Here is a 16,499-nt window from a genome sequence, read left to right as displayed (position 1 = left end):
CCGATCATGCCATGTGGGAACCGGCGAGCTACACTATTGCGCCTTTGAGGAAGTCGTGATGTCACAGGCACGTGACCGAGATGGGGGCGGGATTGTGTGATATCACAGAGGAGAGCGGCTTCTTCCGGGCCAAGGAGTTGGCCACATACTGAGAGTGGAAGGAAGCTGTTGTGTTTGCGCATCCACAAAAGGGAGGGGCAAATGTGCGTGCAGAACTGTTGTCATTTATTATTAACGGCCAGATATTCCAGGCCAGCAGCACACGGGGAGGGGGTTGCCAAAGGCGAGAGCTTTATTGGATGCAATGGGACTTAACCAGTCTGATCCTCCAACTGGCTGGGGCAGCATTTTGTTAAAGATCACAATACTGGTCAACATGTACCCCCAGCACATCCCTCATCTTCCTCATTACCCATAACTACTACTAGTGTAGCTGGGAGTAGCAACTGGCACGTAACATAGTAACTTATAGTGCTGCACCATTGTGTGCTTTATACCCTGAAACCGCACAATTCTACATTCCAATTCCATGTCCACTTTTCAGGATGAGCAATAACAGCATCATTTCCAAGCTGTCACGTGCTATCGTGGCATGGGTTGGGGCTTATCACTGATAGGAGCCCGGCACTGCCCATGTGATCTGTCCTGCCTCAGCTCGGTCACATGTCTATGACATCACGACTTCCTTAGAGCCGCTCTATCTCCGCTCCCATCTCCCAGCATCTCTTGTAGTGAAAGAGGAGGACGAGGCCCTAAAAAAGCAGCAACATGTCTGGGTATATGAAGCAGCAGAGCCGGGTTCGGGACTTCAGCAGCATTATTCAGACCTGCAGCGGCAATGTGCAGAGGATCACAAATAACAGTGAGTATTCCCAGCTGCAATACACAGCACTCCATTCATGTACATACACACATACGCAGCACTATATATATGGTCTCTCAGTCCCTCCGCTGTTCTTACCTGCAGACTCCATTTACCCGAGAGGTGACTGGGAGTTGCCAGCGGAAACCCGAGAGGTGGCTGGGAGTTGCCGACGGAGACATTATTGACATGAATCGCTAGCCATTGGCAATGGGCAGCTCAGATTAGCCAGACATAGGAACCTATTGTTTTTTGTGTCCCTGCCACAGTGTCGGATGTGCCACACACCGGCTGATGTACAGGAAGGGCGGCTATAGTGACACGGCTGGATGTGGAGGAAATCCTTTCTATATTATTGCACATATGGACGTTCTGCAGTGGCCAAATGACAGACTGTGAAACTGTGCCTAATGCTTCCTGGTGTGGGTGTGTACAGCTCTTATCTGCCGGCTTGTTCAGGGACAGAACAGGGTGACAGGCAGGAAGGAAACTAAATGCAATGGGAGTTCATTTCCTACTGATGACTGGGTCACTGGGACCAAGAACTGACTATTGTGGGGCTCCTCACCCTGATGATCTCCTGCTGTGGTTAAACTACACATTCCAGCATTCTCCCACAGACGGAAATCAGGCTGAATAACTTCACCCTCCATTACAAAATTGAGGTTTGCTTGAGCCTACCTCCGCTTTACCCATGGGGGCTCATAGCTCTCCACACACACACACATTGCTGGATTGACCTTGAAATTGTGTTATTCCCCCCCCCCCCAGTGTAACATCAGGACAGAAGGTCATAATGTGTGATTTATCAAGCCGAATGCATAACACTTGGCTGGAAGTATATTATACTCTATTCCAGGAGTGCCCATACTTTACTACTTTTAGCAATGTTGTCCCATTATGATCTACCTTCTAAAGCATTATTCTGTTCCATGGAAAATATTGCTTAAATATTTATTTATGGGAAAATGAATATTGCTATATTTAACAATTATTTCTTATGTAACCTTAATGTAATAAATATTTGAATGCAAAGCATAATTAGGAGGGTAATTTAGTCAAGCTGTTTGTTGACAGTGTCTTGAGATCTACTGATCACCAGCTAAAGGTCTACTGGTAGATCCCGATCTACCTTTTGGGCACCCCCAGGGCAGCCATCAGGGGGGGACAGGGGGGAGGGTTGTAGGGGGCCCCGAGGGTAACGCCACACTTACTTGATTAGCCGGGCCCCCCATCTTTCTGAGAGCTGCTGACTTCGGGAAGGCATGGACGTTTAAGGGGCCCTGGCCACCAATTTTCTTATAACGTGGGGGGGGGGCCCTGGCCACCAATTTTTTTCCTCATGTGGGGTCCTAGCCACCAATATTTTTTAATGGGGGGGGCCTGGCCACAAATGTTTTTTTTATGGGGGGCCCTGACCACCAATATCTTTTTATTAATATGTGGGAACCCTAGCCACCAATATTTTTTTTGTTTTTTTACTGTGTGGTGGGGGGGGGTGGACCTGTAGGTGGGGCTTGCGATGGGCGCAGCCCAGGGGACCCAGGAAATTTTGTCGTATGGGGCCCTGTGATATCTGATGGCGGTCCTGGGCACCCCTGATCTATTCTGTATAAGTATGTATTCAATTCACAATTTTGCCCTCTGCCATTCATGCAGAGGTTAACTAAATATTTAATACGATTTGGAAGGAGGGTCTCCATAAGGTAGAATGTTTACTCACCACATAGGGGGAAGAGGTTAACTAAATATGTAATTAGATTTGGAAGGAGAGTCTCCATAAGGTAGAATGTTTACTCACCACATAGGGGAAGTGGCCAAGGTGCACCGCCCTGAGCCCTCAGCATAGGGAGCGGATAACCGTAAATAAATCTGGAGCAGGCACTCAAATAAAGGCAATCTTCCATCAAATAGTTAAGGAGTAAAAAGATTCATTGTGTCCTCTGCCTTACGTGTTTTGTGTTACAAACAATTTGTAACAGGAAACGTGTAAGACAGAGGACACAATAAATCTTTTTACTTTATTTCAACCTGATGGAAGATTGCCTTTGAGTGCCTGCTCCAGATTTATGTATAACTAAATATGTAGTCATGGTACTACTAGACTCAAAGCTACTAGACTTTTCTTCAAGTCCGTATATTCTTTAATTCTTGAACAAGATTTCTTAGCCCAGTTTGACTGAAGGACTCCAAGGAGTAATAGGATAAATATAATAAAGCACCATGTAACTCCCTTTGTTTGGACAAGACATAAGCTTGACATTACCATTCAAACATATCCAATCCATACCCAGCCTAAAAGTCAGCGTTTACCTATTTTGTTGTGGCATGTTAAGGAGTAGAGTCATTTTTTGGGGGAATGAAATCTTACAGTTTAAAACTGTTACTTTTATGCTTGCATTAGGAAGTGAAACCATATGATTAGGTCTCTGTCCTTAGTCAAACAATGTAGCAGTCATCCCTGTCTTGCTTTGTGGCTGAGAATCTAGCTGTGTCTATAACAGAAAATTCATTCAAGTAATTGATCCACCAGTAAGTGAGTAAATAAGGTAACGATTAGCGGGGTTCAGACGTAAACAACCCCATTGCAGTTTTATAAACACAATTATATATGTATTACTCAGTGCTAGTTAAAAGTGAATTTAACAGAAAAAGTATTTTTAAATAGGGAGTTTTTGAGATGCTAGTATCTCATTAAAGGCAATCTTTGTGGTGAGGGCAGTGCACACCATGTGACAGTCTCTAATTAAAAATCTATAAGCCAGGACGTTATGTATGTATTAAGCATGGTTGGCTTGTAAAGGAATGGTTTTTTTTTTTTTTTGTTTCGTTAATTGTTCACTATGCTGCTGTTTTTCTTTTGATAATTATAGACTAGCACAAAGCAGTGTTTATAGGAAAATTACTGCTGCCCTACAAATGACTGTTATTGTATGTTTTGGAATGGCCTGTTATTCTGCAGTGATAGCACACTGCTGAGATCTGATAAGTGTGTTTTCAGCTTATTGGTATGCTGTCAAGGCACCTGTGTCATGCTGATGCAAGGTGTAATGTTGTGATGAAGTGCTGTACAGGTTAAAGTACATAATCTCTTTCAGATAGGTAATGATCTATAGGGCATGTTCAGAAAATGTAATTGATATGGAAATATTACAAGTTTTCACTGGAATATGTTGGTTACAAAGCTTCATGCCACTGAAACCTGGTTAAAGTGCCTCCATACTGCTGGGTCTTAGCCCAGCCCAACCCAAAGCCCACATCACTAAAACAGCAGCCATTTTTAAAAAGGAGTCAAAGGCTGGCATAGATAAGCGAAGGAGGTGCAAGATTTATCTGGAAGGCTTGGGACCTGGGGTTTTCATAATTTTGATAACTATACCTTTAAGTTTACTAAGAATATTTTGCCACCAAGCAGTATGGGCAGTTTTGACTCTAGGAAATAAAAAAGTGCAGGGAATGTTCACAAAGATCTCCCTTGAAAATATGCACAACGTTTTCAGATGAGAACCCCATGATAATCATTTCCAGTAATACATTTTCCATATGTATCACAGGGTCTTCTATATTGGTCTATTTTGGCTGCTTTTAGAATTGAAAAATGTGGACATAAATTACTTAGAGGCCCATTCATCTAATGCAGATTTATGTAATGTGTAAAAGAAATTTGCAAGGTGCTTTTTAGTTGAATACTTCACGTATTTACTTGCTTTATCTTATTTTAGCAGATCAGATAATGGAGTCACAATAAAGCAGTGTAATTGTTTACAAAGTATATAATATGCTGCTATATTTCTTTCCAGAGAAAAGTGGGAAAAGTAAATCTGTGGATTGTTTAATTGTGCACAGGTTGTGGCCTTCATAAGATTTTGGCTCCATAAATCTCTTAAAGGCATGTAAAGGCAAAAAAATAAAATCCAATTTTTAATTTCTTTAATGAAAAAGAAACCTCTGTCTCTATGTCTCCAATATACTTTAATAAAAATGTGTACCGTTTTTTAAGAAACCTGACGGTATGCAGTGAAATTCTCCCTTCATTTACTGCTGTTGATACTAGGTATTGTCAGATGGTTCCTAACTGTTCTGTAGGGAAAAAAATCATACTTATGAACTACAGGGGGAGCACCCAGCTTACTTCCCAGCCATGCAGAACTCAAGCAACTTTGTTTGTTTCCCTGTAGAGCAGACAGCGACTGTGTAGAGATTTGTATTGGATTTTATTTTTACATCCCCATTACTGTTTCCAACTCCAACTGCAGGGACAAAGATCACGTAGCTATATTTAAACAAATAAACTGTAATTCTATTTGGGGGGTTATTTTGCTGCAGCCACTGGTCTGCAGAGTTGGAGAAAGCTTGTATTAAACAATACAAAAACTATAAAATCCACATTAGATTACATGACAACACAGGACCCAGTGCAGTCTGCCTTTTCTGATTATTAATCAGTCTTCCTGTATTAGCTTCTGGCAGATATTATTTGACTTTTGCTGTTTTGATAATTTATGAAGATCCCTAAGCAGCCCAGACTACACTGAGCATGTGCACAGTCTTGGTCTTGCAAAGATATTTAACAAAGTTACAAGATGGTGACCCCCTGTGACCAACTTTGAAAGCATAAATCATTTGTTTGCTTAGGCTTGTGATGCAGTAAGTCCATGTTTATGTTTAGTATACAAAATACAGCTTTTTTAGCCTTATTCTTTTTTAGACTTTACTTCCCCTTTAATTTGGAAACTGTAACAATTTGTTCAGTAGCACCGAAAAGTGAAAATTATTCATATTCATTTTTGTCTGCAAATGCTTTCTTGCATTTTTGGAGAATTGCATGAAAAGTGCCAAGTGCTGCACATTTCAGTTATTACCACTAAATACAATTGGGGCCAGCACATTTTGTATGTGTGTTTTTTAAAACGCGGGGGGCAAAGCATGATAAAATTTGTTTTCTCATGGTGCATGGCAGCATCAACTAGTTTGTATTTGAATAAAAAAAATTAAAACTTATTTGTATAAATTGAGTTTCCCAACACAATCATCTCAAATTAGAATTAATACAAATGGAAAATCTTTGTTACATATTCTGAAATTTTGTTTTACTCTACACACAGCTGCCCAGATCCGGACCCTATTAAATCAGCTGGGGACAAGCCAGGATTCCACTAAGCTGCAGCAAAACCTGTAAGTTTTTTCCTTATCGTTAGCAGGAAGTTATAATAGCGCTTTCAGAAAGAGCAAGCACTTTAGGATGGAACTGCTTTCTGGCAGGCTGTTGTTTCTCCTACTCACTGTAACTGTATATGTAGCAGTGGGACCTGGATTTTACTATTGAGTGCTGTTCTTAGATGTACCAGGCAGCAGTTATCTTGTGTAAGGGAGCTGCTATCTGAACCGTAGTGCCCTGCTGTCCTGTACTTCAGAATAAGTAGTATATTGTGTTTGGCAGCCAGTATTTCTGGCTCCCTGGCCACCAGGAGCATGTGCAGCTGAAGCCAATTTGGTTGTGGATTCCCCTGGTTTGCAATCACTGCCAGAAAGCCAGGTAGAGGAAGTCAAGCAGCCAAAGATGGTATCCACCAAACACCACTGCACTACTCTGCCTTTTTACATAGATAGGTAGATAGAATGTCACTTGTGTCTCAGTAACCACTGAGTTGGAGGCACATTTGACATTCAATCTACCTATGTTTCCTTATTTCCTGGAGACAGACAAAGAAGGCGATGACGTCCAAGATTTTCAGCGATATACTTTCTTTAAACAGTGAGAATCATACTGTGTCAGCATCTGGAGCCTATTCTGTCAAAGACAGCAGCATGGTTCCGGTTAACCAAAATGGGGGGAGATTTGTTGAAATAGTAGTTGCCTTTTTTAATTATGATGTTTAGCCCTAGATTACTGAAAAAAAAGCAGGGAAATAAAAAAATGTTACAAAGTGCAGACACAAACATTACTATTCATTTTACTTGTTAAGCATGTGGCTTTCATAAGATCAGCATCTGCTGTTATCAGTAAGGGGATAAAGGGTACATTTCACTGAAAGTCATTGTTCATATGCAATTTAGAGAGATGTGGCTAATTCCAGATTGAATTTTAAAAAGGAACAGCTAAATACTTTTTATAATACATGTAAGTACAGGTGTAAGATCGATTATACATAATGCTTGGAACCTGGGTCTTTACAGATAAGGAATCATAATTTGGATCACCATACATTTTCTGCTAAAAATTATTCCAACATTAAATAAACCAAATAGGATTGCTCTGCCACAGACATGAATTCATGCAGCTTAGTTTTTATCATCACTATCACCAACATTAGAATTATTTGCTTAAAATGGCCATTTCATAGTCCGGAGCTTTCTGGATAATGAGTTTCCGAATAAGGAATGATTTTATGATTGTCGATTTACTTTAGGAGAACATTGGTTTGATACCTAAAAAAGTAAATCACCCCAAATTATTGAAGTCCTAGTCACACTTTAAAAAGTGTTCTAGCTCAAATATTGGTAACTTCTTATTTTTCTACCATTTTTTACTTTGTTTTTACTGTTGGTCTACTCAGCTTCCTCTCTTGCATATAATTTCTAGTCTTCTCCACTTGCGTTCTGAAATTCAGTGTCTACCTTTTCGTTCTGTTACCTCCCTAGGCAGCAGATTCAGCATTCCACTAATGTCTTGGCTAAGGAGACCAACACATATTTGAAAGACCTTGCATCTGTCCCCACCCCACTTTCTCCTGCAGAACAGGTAAATACTACATATTGCTACTAAAAGTCAGATAAGAACAATAGAATGTGTTCCTCTTACCCATGTCTTACCCAGGAGTTCACAGATATATATAACAATAAACATTTGCCCGGATTTAGGTTTTTCGATTTCAAGTCAAGTGGATTTTATTGTCATTTCAGCCATATACAGTAATACAGTACATAGTAGAAACAGAAAAAAACGTTCCTCCAGAACCCATGGTGCTATACATAAGACAATACTGTGTGCATTCACATAGAGAGTTTTTGAAGTGAAGGTACATGGTCTAGCTGGGCAAGGTAGACATACATTTATGTAGAGTATTTCAGAGGTCTATACAGTTCCTTATGAATATATTCAGTTCAGTCCTTTGGAGTTGAGATGCCTGATGGCTTGTGGAAAAAAACTGTTGCACATTCTGGAAGTCAGCACCTGAATGCTTCGGTATCTTTTGCCGCATGGCAGGTGGGTAAAGAGATCATGTGCAGGGTGGGTGATATCCATGATTTTATAATATACATAGTAATTTAACTTTGGGCATTTTCAATTGCTCAAATCACTCTAAAATCATGTGATAAAACCAAGGACTGATTCTACAAATATCCCATCTGTGAGCTGGCCAGTTGGACGAATATGCCTGAAAATAAAAAATAGTGTATGTCTACTTTTAATGTTTATAAGTTAATTATGAGATAAATATGTTACATACACATGCTGGCTAAGTGGAAGGTCACAAAGTGCTTTTGAACTCTTGGTCTCTTCCACTTTCATGGTTAATTACATTTCTGGCTTACATTCCAATGTAGATGTACATTGTGACTCCTGTCCTCCATATAAATCTGAGAGTACTTTCTGAACTTTTTATCCTCCATGCTTGCCAAATACTTACACCTAATAGAGCATCCTTTGTGAGAGACTAAATACATTTTCTCTTGCCTATTGTTCCTTCCAAGCAGCACAAATTACAGTATCTTTTTTTTTTTTTTTTCCTTTAAGCGTCAGCAAAAACTTCAGAGGGAACGTCTTATGAATGACTTTTCAGCGGCACTTAATCATTTCCAAGCTATCCAGAGACAAGTGTCTGAGAAGGAAAAGGAAACTGTAGCCCGGGCCAGGGCAGGCTCCCGCCTCTCAGTAAGGCCACACATCTTAATACCCTTAGCCATTAGTTAGATCTTCTGTCTGGTTTCCCAATTCATTCATGTGTTCAAGACTTAGGAACTGAGGTAAATGTTCTTTCTTAAATAAATACACTTTGAATTTGTTTCTAGGCTGATGAAAGGCAGAAGGAGGAGCAGCTTGTGTCTTTTGACAAGTAAGTTAAGAGCAGCCCTTTAGGTATGTACTCTGTAAATGTCCGTTCATCCCATCGGTTTAAATAAAAAGTAACCTGTTTATGCAGCTACATTAACCCATAGCAACCAAGATATTTGCTTTTAATGCTACCTGGCGATTAGTAGCTTTAGACTAGACCTCTTGCAAACTTTCGCCTTTTTATTACATTTCTCCCTCATATTGGCACATTGTACCTCAAAGCTTTCCTTAAAAAACTCCTAGGGCAGTGAGCATGGGCATACGAAAGCATAGAAACCAGTGTATCCTCCATCAGAACTGATTAATAATCAGTCCTGTAGCATCAACTTCTGACAGCTGTAACCTTTCTTATTTTTTTGATGACTTCAGACAACCCCTAATCTAAGAGCAGCAGCCCAGAGCACACTGAGCATGTGCAGTGTCACTATTTTAAAAAAATACTATGAAAGGGCAAAGACATCCCTAAAAATAGATGATCTTTTTCCTTGCAAGAGATGTATATGAGTAAATGGGGTGCAGCGGTGAAGAGATGACTGGACAGTATCTTTGTGTAAATACATAATGCTTCTGCCTAAAAAAGAAACTTCGGTAATATGTTGGTAACTTGGTCATCCTCTTATGTTGCTTATTAGCAATGAAGACTGGAATCAGCTGCAAAGCCAAGATGAAGAAGTTGCAGTTACAGAAGAGGATCTAGAGCTTATAAAGGAAAGAGAGAGCGCCATCCAGAAATTAGAGGTGGGTCAGTTGAATTTGATTTCTTTGTGCCAATATCTTAAAAAATCATTTACAATGACCATTGATGCAAATGCTAGAATACCAAGAGGCACAAAATCTTACGCCTTCTGTTCTTTTAATAACGACTTTTGTCCAGAGTCCAGCAAATCATTCCTGTCATTCGCCTGCTGAAGCTGGGGCAGGGTACAAACTGTAATAAACATGGTGGCTTGCATTTGTTTTTTTGACTTTGCAACCTGCCCAGCCATCAGTAAATTAGCCCTTATATCTCTTGAAATAAGAAGATACCGTAAATTAACACTTTGCTATAGGAGAAGCCATCTGATAATGGATTAGGCCATCTGTTAGAGTAAGCAGAAGTATTTCCTTAGCGTGATGGCGAGATTAGTCACCTGCTGTAAATCTGCACTACTTGGGCCATTAATCTCCTAAAAAGTTTTTCCCTCTGGCAATAATTTAACTTGATGGTGGGGAAACATACAAGTCACTTTGGCTTTTTTATGTAGCATCAGAAAGCCACCGTAGGTTTCCCTACTTTCGAGTTACATTATTGCTTGTGGGAAATAAAATAAGTTTTAATGATTTTCTAACAGCAATGTATATCCTCATTTGCTGGATTAGGATTCCTGCAACAATAAATAATAGCTTCACAAAGACAAGCAATATAATATAGTAGTTCCTATGTATACAGTATATGCACTGATGTGGATATGTTAATGCACATAATAAGCAACATACATTTACATATGTGTTGTAGGATAGACGATATGCAGTCTAAAGACCCTTTATACAGAACCTGTATTTTGACGAAAGATGTAAGCATACTCCAGGGTCTTCATCAAAACTACTTTATTGATTCATGCCAGTATCAGTTTAAACCCTTTATACAGAGCCTGTAGTTTGACCTTATTTGATAAACTATTTATGTTTGCAAATGTACATTTCAAGGGTAGGTATTAGTATTAGAGACAGAGAACTATTCTGTTAGTATCCATGTTTAACTGGGCACATCTGAAAGGATCTATTAACACTTCTGCTTCTCCCATCTATCACACAGGCAGACATTCTTGATGTCAACCAAATATTTAAAGATTTAGCAGTAATGATTCATGATCAAGGAGAAATGATAGGTAAAGTGTTTTTTTTTTCATTATATTGTCCTCTAACTGTATACCTTTTATATATGGGTGCCAATTATTCATGTTTTGCTGAAAGTCATGTTAAAACACACTTTTAGACTTATTGTGCAAATAATTACCAATAACGTCACTTTTTAGACCCAGTATGTAATTATTAGTGCATGTTTATCTGAACAATATTGCTATTGTGAACTGTTTACTGACAGCACCTTTTCATGAATGAGAAATTGTATTCACAAAATTGCTAAAATTCTATCAACTAAGAATTTTTGTCACAATCTAAGCACCTTTGAAATACTTGTTAATAAATTTCACTGTTACTGCTACTGAAAGCAGTAGCTGTCTGTCTGTACCTTTCCATTCCCTGACCACCGTGTGGGGGTTTTGCCTTTTGAAGCAATGTAGCATAGTCCTGTGATTAACAGATCAGTGAAGAAGTATGCAGGATTGACTTCTGCTACAGTGTTAACAATAGACAGAACCAGTAATGCAGAAAGTGCAGAATATGCATCTTTCTGCTTAAATAATTGTAAAAATAAAGTACATTCATTTCTACCCATGGCACTCCACAGGGGGTTGATGCACTCATGTAAGAGTTGCGTTCTGTAAACTGATCGGTGAGAAGTGCCACACATGCTGATGGCATGACTCATATGTAGTCCTGATTAATTGTGACTAATTATTCAACAACAAAGTCCTTTAGGGTAGGGACACACTGGGCGATTTGGAGAGTTTTAGTCGCCTGGCGACTAATCGCCGCGACTTTTCTCCCCGAATGCCTCCCTTCGCTCTGCGCCTGGCTAAAATGAAAAATCGCCTGCGCTAATCACACGCGGCGATTCGTTTTCCGAAATCGCCCGAAGTTGCCTCACGAGGAAACTTCGGGCGACTTCGGAAAACGAATCGCCGCGTGTGATTAGCGCAGGCGATTTTTCATTTTAGCCAGGCGCAGAGCGAGGGGAGGCATTCGGGGAGAAAAGTCGCGGCGATTAGTCGCCAGGCGACTAAAACTCCCCAAATCGCCCAGTGTGTCCCTACCCTTAACATTTATGCACAGACGTGTGTGCTTAGTGAGACAGAATCACCTCAAAGTGTACCGAAATATCCAGCAGTGTTGTGCTTGCTATGTCTACGAGAAAATCATGTAAACATTAATAAACCCAATAGGCTGGTTTTGCTTCCAATACGGATTAATTAGATCTTTGGATCAAGTACAAAGCACTGTTTTATTTTTATTTTAAAAAATTTGGATTATTTGGATAAAATAAGTCTATGGGAGCCATTCCATAATTCAGAGCCACATTGGTGGCCGAGTTTTATGCTATCTCTTTAGGAACTATTGAGGAAATCTACCAATTATGGAGAGGTCTTTTTGCAACCCTATTTGACTGGTTACAAAAATGATGTCTGTATATGATATCCGGCATTGATTTTAAAAAAAGAAAAAAAATCATCTGGTTTATTGTAGTGGAATTATAACTCAAAAGAGGCCTGTGGGTAGTTGAGTTTGTGGCTAGGAAAACAGAGAGAATGGCAGTTTAGGAACGACTGTAAAACCTTCATAGTAGAAAATAGGCAAAAAGAAAATGCATCCATTTGTTAATATTTTCATTATCCAAAGCTTAGTTTCACCTTTTCTCTTTTTGGTTCATATCATCTAATGGTCATACAGACTATACTAAAAACTCTTCACTCTTGATTGTTTTGTGTTGTTTACTTTCAGATACATACACATAATTACATTGGTTTTGAAATTAGACTTGTATTATTCATATTCATTTGTTCCATAAACTCTCATTTGCAGATAGTATAGAAGCCAATGTGGAAAGTGCAGAGGTTCATGTAGAGAGAGGAACAGAGCAACTACAAAGGGCAGCATATTACCAGGTAGTATGTTTTCATTATTTTTTAATATATATGTTTTATATCATAGTTTGGGGGAAGGCTGCAAAACGCTATCTCAAAGGTTTAAACTATGAGTTTCAACTGTAACAAATGTAATCATGAATTGGAAGGCCACAGGAACAGTTGCTGTAAAACCCAGGTCTGGCAGGCCAAGCAAAATACAGGAGCGGCATATGCAGAGGATTGTGAGAATGGTTACAGACAACCCAAAGATCACCTCCAAAGACCTGCAAGAACATCTTGCTGCAGATGGTCTGTCTGTACATTGTTCTGAAATTCAGCACAATTTGCACAAAGAACATCTGTATGGCAGGGTGATGAGAAAGAAGCCCTTTCTGCACTCACGCAAACACAAACAGAGTCGCTTGTTGTATGCAAAAGCCCATTTAGACAAGCCACAGAGATTTCGGAACAAAGTGTTTGGACTGATGAGACAAAAATGAAGTTATTTGGTCATAACAAAAAGTGCTTTGCATGGTGGAAGAAGAACACTGCATTCCAAGAAAAACACCTACTACCTACTGTCAAATTTGGTGGAGGTTCCATCATGCTGTGGGGCTGTGTGGCTAGTTCAGGGACTGGCCTTTGTTAAAGTCAAGGGTCGGATGACAACAAATTCTTCAGGATAATGTTTAAAGGAAAACTATACTCCCAAAATGAACACTTAAGCAACAGTTCATATCATATTAAGTGGCATATTAAAGAATCTTGCCAAACTGGAATATATATTTAAGTAAATATTGCCCTTTTACATCTCTTGCCTTGAGCCACCATTTCCTGATGGTCTCTGTGCTGCCTCAGTGATCACCTGACCAGAGATACTGCAACTCTAACTGTAACAGGAAGAAGTGTGGAAGCAAAAGACACAACTCTGTCTGTTAATTGGCTCATGTGACCTAACATGTATGGTTTGTTGGTTTGTTTGTGAGTACAGTGAATCTTACGATCCCAGGGGGCGGCCCTTATTTTTTAAAATGGCAATTTTCTATTTATGATTTATTATTATGAAAATGGTTTATTTACATGAAGCAGGATTTTACAATATCTTTTTATAGAGACCTACATTTTTTGGGGGGTATAGTTTTCCTTTAAGCATCAGTCACAAAGTTAAAGTTACTCAGAGACTGGATATTCCAACAAGACAATGACCCTAAACACACTTGGAAATCTATGGGATGATTTGAAGCAGGCTATCCATGCTCAGCAGCCATCAAATTTAACTAAACTGGAGAGATTTTGTATGGACGCATGGTCAAAAATATCGCCATCCAGAATCCAGATACTCATCACAACTTTTTCATATGACTGTATGTGTATGGGCCGCCATTACTGTATGTGTGCAGGGCCGCCATTAGAAATCACGGGGCCCCGTACAACAAAATTTTTTGGGGCCACCTGGGCCCCGCCCACACTATCGCCCAAGCCCCACCACAGATCCCACCCAAGCCACCCAAGCCACACTCCATCCCGCCCAAAGACCACACAGACATCAGCGCTAAAAAACCCCCATACACAAGTTATAAAAAGCTATTGATGGTCAGGGTCCCCTTATAAGTAAAAAAAAATAAAACATTGGGGCCAGGGCCCCCCTTACAAGTTAAAAAAAAAATTGGGGCCCTAAAAAATATTTTTTAAAAAAACACTGGTGCCAGGCCCCCCTTACAAGTCAAAAAAAATTGGGGCCCCAAATTTTTTTTTTTTAAAAAAACATTGGTGCCATTGGTCCCTTACAAGTTAAAAAGAAAATTGGGGCCCCAAAAAGTTGTTGTTTTTTTTAAAAAGAAAAAAAAAATTGGTGGCAACGGGATTAAAAAAAAACCTCCACATTGGTGTTCAGTAGAACTGAACTTGTGGCTTCAGGACTTCAACTTCGGGTCTTTTCGGCGATTTGGGAGTTCGGCTTCGGCTGTTTTCGTGGCTTAGGGTCCTTCAGCTGTTCGGCACTTCCACGTTTCAGCTGTTTGGGATGGCCGTAGGATGCAGCGCTCTCAAGGGGGGCCCGGCCGGGCCTTATCAAGATAATGCTGCTCTAAGGCAATGGACACACAGGCTGTTGTCAGTGGCTGTTGTTGGCCTGCGTATTTCTACAGGCTGAGAGAAGCAGATCTGCTCATTGCCCCTGCTCCATTGATTTGAATCAGATCAGCCTGACACACTGACCTCTGCTTCAGCTCTGCTGTGTGTGTGTGACCACAGGCTGATCAAATTCTAGTCAATGGAGCAGGGGCACTAAGGCACTGAGCAGATCTGCTTCTCTCAGTCTGTGTGCCCATAGCCTTAAGGAGCTTGGTTTGCTTTACTTGAAAGAATCCATTTAACCTACTTCTTTCTCTCATCTCTTTCTAGAAAAAATCCCGGAAGAAGATCTGTATTTTAGTGCTGGCTCTTGCCATTGCAGCTGTGATTCTGGGTTTCATCATATATTTATCAGTGAGATCCTGAGGTCACTCATAACACCCTTTCATCTTCTTTTCATCTTCTGGTTATTTTCCTCATGCAATTTGCTGTGCATATATTTTCCTCCAACCATAAGTGAATAACAGAGACAGGATTTGAAGAAAAAAAAAATGAATAAAAGTACTATGGAATACCACAAGACCCTGCTGTGAGACACTCCTGAACATGACATTTTAGAACGGCAAACCTTTTTTTTTTTTTTTTTTTTTTTTTTTTTTTTAATCCTAGTGCTGTCATATATTTACTATTGTGCCACATGGCCAGGACTTTTTTTATTCCATTAAAATATCAGATCACATCACACCACTAATCTTGCCCACAATAGTTTATGCTATATTCTGGCGACATCTTGAACACCATGTAGATAACATTTTAGAATAGGATTTATTTATCACCGATTAACATTCAGTTCTCCCCAACTTGACACTGTGGGAGTATTAATTCTGCTCACATTGTCATTGCACAAAACTACTTTATATATAAAAAGCTACTATGGTTCACTTTAATTTATGTTTAGAAGGGAGAATATTGCTCAACGTGTTAGTCTTGGTAACAACACTGTCTTCTCATTGGGGATTCATTATATAAAGCCTTCTTGGTTTTGTGGTGTGTGTCTATGCACACAAGCATATATAAATAAATGTGTAATTTTATGTATATAACTATGAACCCAATAATCATCTCATGATAAATGTTACCGACTCTCCCCTTTTAGCACTGTAGTAATGAATATATTATGTTGATAGGAGGCAAAATAATAATAATAAAAATGTTAAACCCCTTTGTGAATCTCCAATTTGTGCTTGTGCAATAGGAGAGCCAGGATACTTGTGAGATATAAATATATATACATGTCCTGATATGGTGCACAAAGTGGCACACCACAGTTGGCACATAATTGTTAGCAACCATAATAGTTCCCCGACCTAAAGTGCGGTCTGTGTCAGCCTGCAGCCTCAGTGGGATAGATACTATATATTTACCTTTTAAACAGCCATTTTGGAGAGCTAAGGGTCATTCTGGAGCACAAATACCTGCATCTGTGACTGCCCATGGTAAGGTGAAAAGTACACGTTGGCAAACTTTTTGAACTTTGTTCACTGCCTTCCAGTTGTCCTGAATTTCTGATGGTCTCTAAATTCTTATAGTCACTGCATATCAACCAAAGTAGCACGGAAACAACAAGGAACAGATAAACTAGATCATTTTCGGTGCCAGGAAAGCTGTAGAATTGTTGGTGCATATAAACTTTGCGCAGTATTGTACCCAGCAATTATAAGGACTTTCGTTAGAGCTGTGGGACAAATATGTGCATTCCCAAAACAGCCAGTACATCAATTTT

The 16,499-nt window shown here is 39.7% G+C and overlaps 1 protein-coding gene across 1 annotated transcript; it reads left to right on the top strand.

The window, feature by feature from the left end:
- The first annotated feature begins 253 nt into the window (after positions 1 to 253).
- Positions 254 to 15,937, top strand: LOC108708229 (syntaxin-12). Its single transcript, XM_018246706.2, has 9 exons — positions 254 to 862; positions 5,968 to 6,037; positions 7,505 to 7,604; positions 8,601 to 8,738; positions 8,876 to 8,919; positions 9,551 to 9,656; positions 10,714 to 10,786; positions 12,600 to 12,682; positions 15,047 to 15,937. The coding sequence occupies exons 1-9, from the start codon at positions 769 to 771 to the stop codon at positions 15,140 to 15,142; spliced, it is 804 nt and encodes a 267-aa protein (XP_018102195.1). The 5' UTR covers positions 254 to 768; the 3' UTR covers positions 15,143 to 15,937.
- Positions 15,938 to 16,499: the final 562 nt, after the last annotated feature.

Source organism: Xenopus laevis, chromosome 2L (genome assembly GCF_017654675.1).
Source record: "Xenopus laevis strain J_2021 chromosome 2L, Xenopus_laevis_v10.1, whole genome shotgun sequence".
Classification (NCBI taxonomy): domain Eukaryota; kingdom Metazoa; phylum Chordata; class Amphibia; order Anura; family Pipidae; genus Xenopus; species Xenopus laevis.
The sequence above is the reverse complement of the archived record's forward strand: the minus strand, read 5'-3'. Positions and strand labels throughout refer to the sequence as shown.

What these genes read in the sequence shown, in the direction of transcription:
- LOC108708229 (XM_018246706.2), top strand. Translation starts at nt 769, where the DNA reads ATGTCTGGGTATATGAAGCAGCAGAGCCGGGTTCGGGACTTCAGCAGC. An exon ending in CAGCTTGTGTCTTTTGACAA is followed by an intron (nt 8,920 to 9,550) that starts GTAAGTTAAGAG and finishes GTTGCTTATTAG; the next exon opens with CAATGAAGACTGGAATCAGC. An exon ending in AAAGGGCAGCATATTACCAG is followed by an intron (nt 12,683 to 15,046) that starts GTAGTATGTTTT and finishes ATCTCTTTCTAG; the next exon opens with AAAAAATCCCGGAAGAAGAT.